This window comes from Ixodes scapularis, unplaced genomic scaffold, assembly GCF_016920785.2.
Source record: "Ixodes scapularis isolate PalLabHiFi unplaced genomic scaffold, ASM1692078v2 PGA_scaffold12__126_contigs__length_90152505, whole genome shotgun sequence".
NCBI classification, from domain to species: Eukaryota; Metazoa; Arthropoda; class Arachnida; order Ixodida; family Ixodidae; genus Ixodes; species Ixodes scapularis.
In genome coordinates, this window is record NW_024609838.1 from 28,476,236 (window position 1) to 28,478,500 (window position 2,265).

Consider the following 2,265-nt stretch of genomic DNA (forward strand, 5'->3'; position numbering starts at 1 on the left):
TGAAATTCGCCATGAAGTCTGCTGTCGTTCTCGCTGCCATCTTCTTCGTAACCAAACTTGACTCGGCCGAAGAGTTGACCACCTGGACAGACGTCCTCCGAGACCCGGTCTTCGTACGCTTGGTGACGTTGGTGACGAGAGGAAGACTGCAGATTCTTCTGTCCCCCCAATGTCTCGACGATCACGGTCCAGATGTGGGACGCCTTCTACGACGGCTACCTTTTCCGGTGAATATCGCTACAGAATCCCAACATTGCGGTCCCGACGGGTACTGCCATCGTATTTCGTTCTCGACCAATAGTCTCCTACTAATATGGTGCGAACACCACAACCTGACTCGGGAAATGCTAGAGCTGCCGTACACAAACGTCATCGCTTTACTTTCCGATAAGCTTCGCGCTGAGATAGTCTCATTTGATGATGAGGGTTTGCTTCGAGATCCACGCTACAAGAATCTCCAACACCGTGGCGTCTACACTGTATTTCGAAGTGGCAGCCGAATTATGCTAGCGAAAGGCGGGCAAGTGGAATGCTTATCCTGCGGCGAAAGTTCACAAATCGCGAGCTGGACCCCTCGACTGTTAGAGCAGCTCCCTCTGAACGGGGCACAGCTGAATATTAGTTGCGTCTACCCTATACTTTGTGAGCATCCCACGTATGACACTCTCCTCAATACCTTAAATCACAAAAATGCCAGTTTTTTGCAGACGTACTACAGTAGGCTTGGTTACAACATGAGATATTTTAGCCCCGATTACATCAGTGTTACAAATGAAGTCATTTTACACTTGGAAATAAGGCGCGTGTGGAACCTCTATTTTCCGATAAGAGTACGACCGCATTCTTATATTTCAATCGCGCTTACCTTGTTTGCGAAGCGAAGGTACCCTCTGCCGAAAGAGGTCGTCCTTATCCTTCCCTTCACTTGGCATGTCTGGACAGCCCTGCTGTGCGGAATATTTTTGAGTGCGTTCGTGATATTTGTTACGCTCAGGAACAGCAAGAAGTTGCTTTCGAGTGCTCACGCGGTGGTGTTTGCACTGGTCGCCTCATTGCTCCAGCAAAGCGACCAACTCTCCTGCAAGCAACGGAGAGATTTCTCCACAAGGCTCCTTTTAGCTCTCTGGAGCGTCATGGGTCTCGTGCTTGTTACAGGATACAAGGGTTCACTCACGGCACTGTTGAGAGACGTACCTCTTGAAGCCGAACATCCGACCTTTCCGAACCGCAGTAGTACTTATCAGCAGGGATGTCTCCTCCACCATTTCGAATTTAAGGAGATACTGAAGAACACTTCAACAGAGGATGCCGCCATGATCGTCAAGAAGGAATATTTGAGACTGAGGAAACATAAATTAGTTCTAGACAAGAAGTATTTTCCCGTGGTGTACGAGTTTATGGGTCGACATACCAGCACCATTCACAAAGGACTCGTTGAGTTCGACTACGTTCCGACGGGGGAACCACTTTTTCCCGACGTCACTGGACCTGAGATCATGTACGCATCGCCGTTCAGAGATGCTGTCGCTGCGACCGTTGGCCAAGCGCAAGAGTCGGGTCTCTTCAGCAGGGCGGAAGCTCTTCAAGACTTCAAGATCAAGTATCGATCCTACAGCGCCGGTGTCTCTTCGGAGCCGGAGGTATTAACCCTGGGCGACCTGACGCCGTTTTTTCTCATCTGGTCTGCGGGACTCGGTTCTGCGGTACTCGCCATTTTGCTTGAGGCGCCTTCGGCTAGCTTACACGCCTTGTGCATAAAGCGCAGAACCCGCAAACGGCGTACACAAAGACTGGACTTGGATCGTTGGGCCTGCCACACCAACGCCTGAGTGATGCGGAGTGCCCATGGCAAAGTATGCAAACATCATCCGCGAAATTCGTGCGAAGCCTATTCGCCTGTCAGTGTGATTTGTACGCCAATAAAATAGCTGCACAGCGGGCACTATTAATTGTGTGTGGCGCGTCGTTCTTCCTGAGTGCGTTTGTCTGCTTGACCGCAATGACAGCGTTCTACTTTTAACGTGAAACGTTTTTTTGGCTCTCCAGAGGGGTCGCCAGATTTATAGTGAAGCTAAAAAAAATATACCACAAAGACCGACGCTGATTGGCTGGATGAGAGGTCACGTGATCAACGCTGATTGACTGATTCTGGTAAGTATGGGAGGTTCTGGAAAACTACCAGGATTTAAAACCCAACTAGCGCCAGTAACTTAATTCCAGGAACTGCTATCAAGTTTATATGCCCCGTGTTAATTAAGTTATCTG

General features: G+C 49.5%; 1 protein-coding gene across 1 annotated transcript; it reads left to right on the plus strand.

Moving 5' to 3' along the window:
* LOC8037002 lies at positions 1 to 1,829 on the plus strand. The gene has a single exon (XM_002403923.4). The coding sequence runs from the start codon at positions 12 to 14 to the stop codon at positions 1,827 to 1,829; it is 1,818 nt and encodes a 605-aa protein (XP_002403967.4). The 5' UTR covers positions 1 to 11.
* The last annotated feature ends 436 nt before the right edge of the window (positions 1,830 to 2,265 follow it).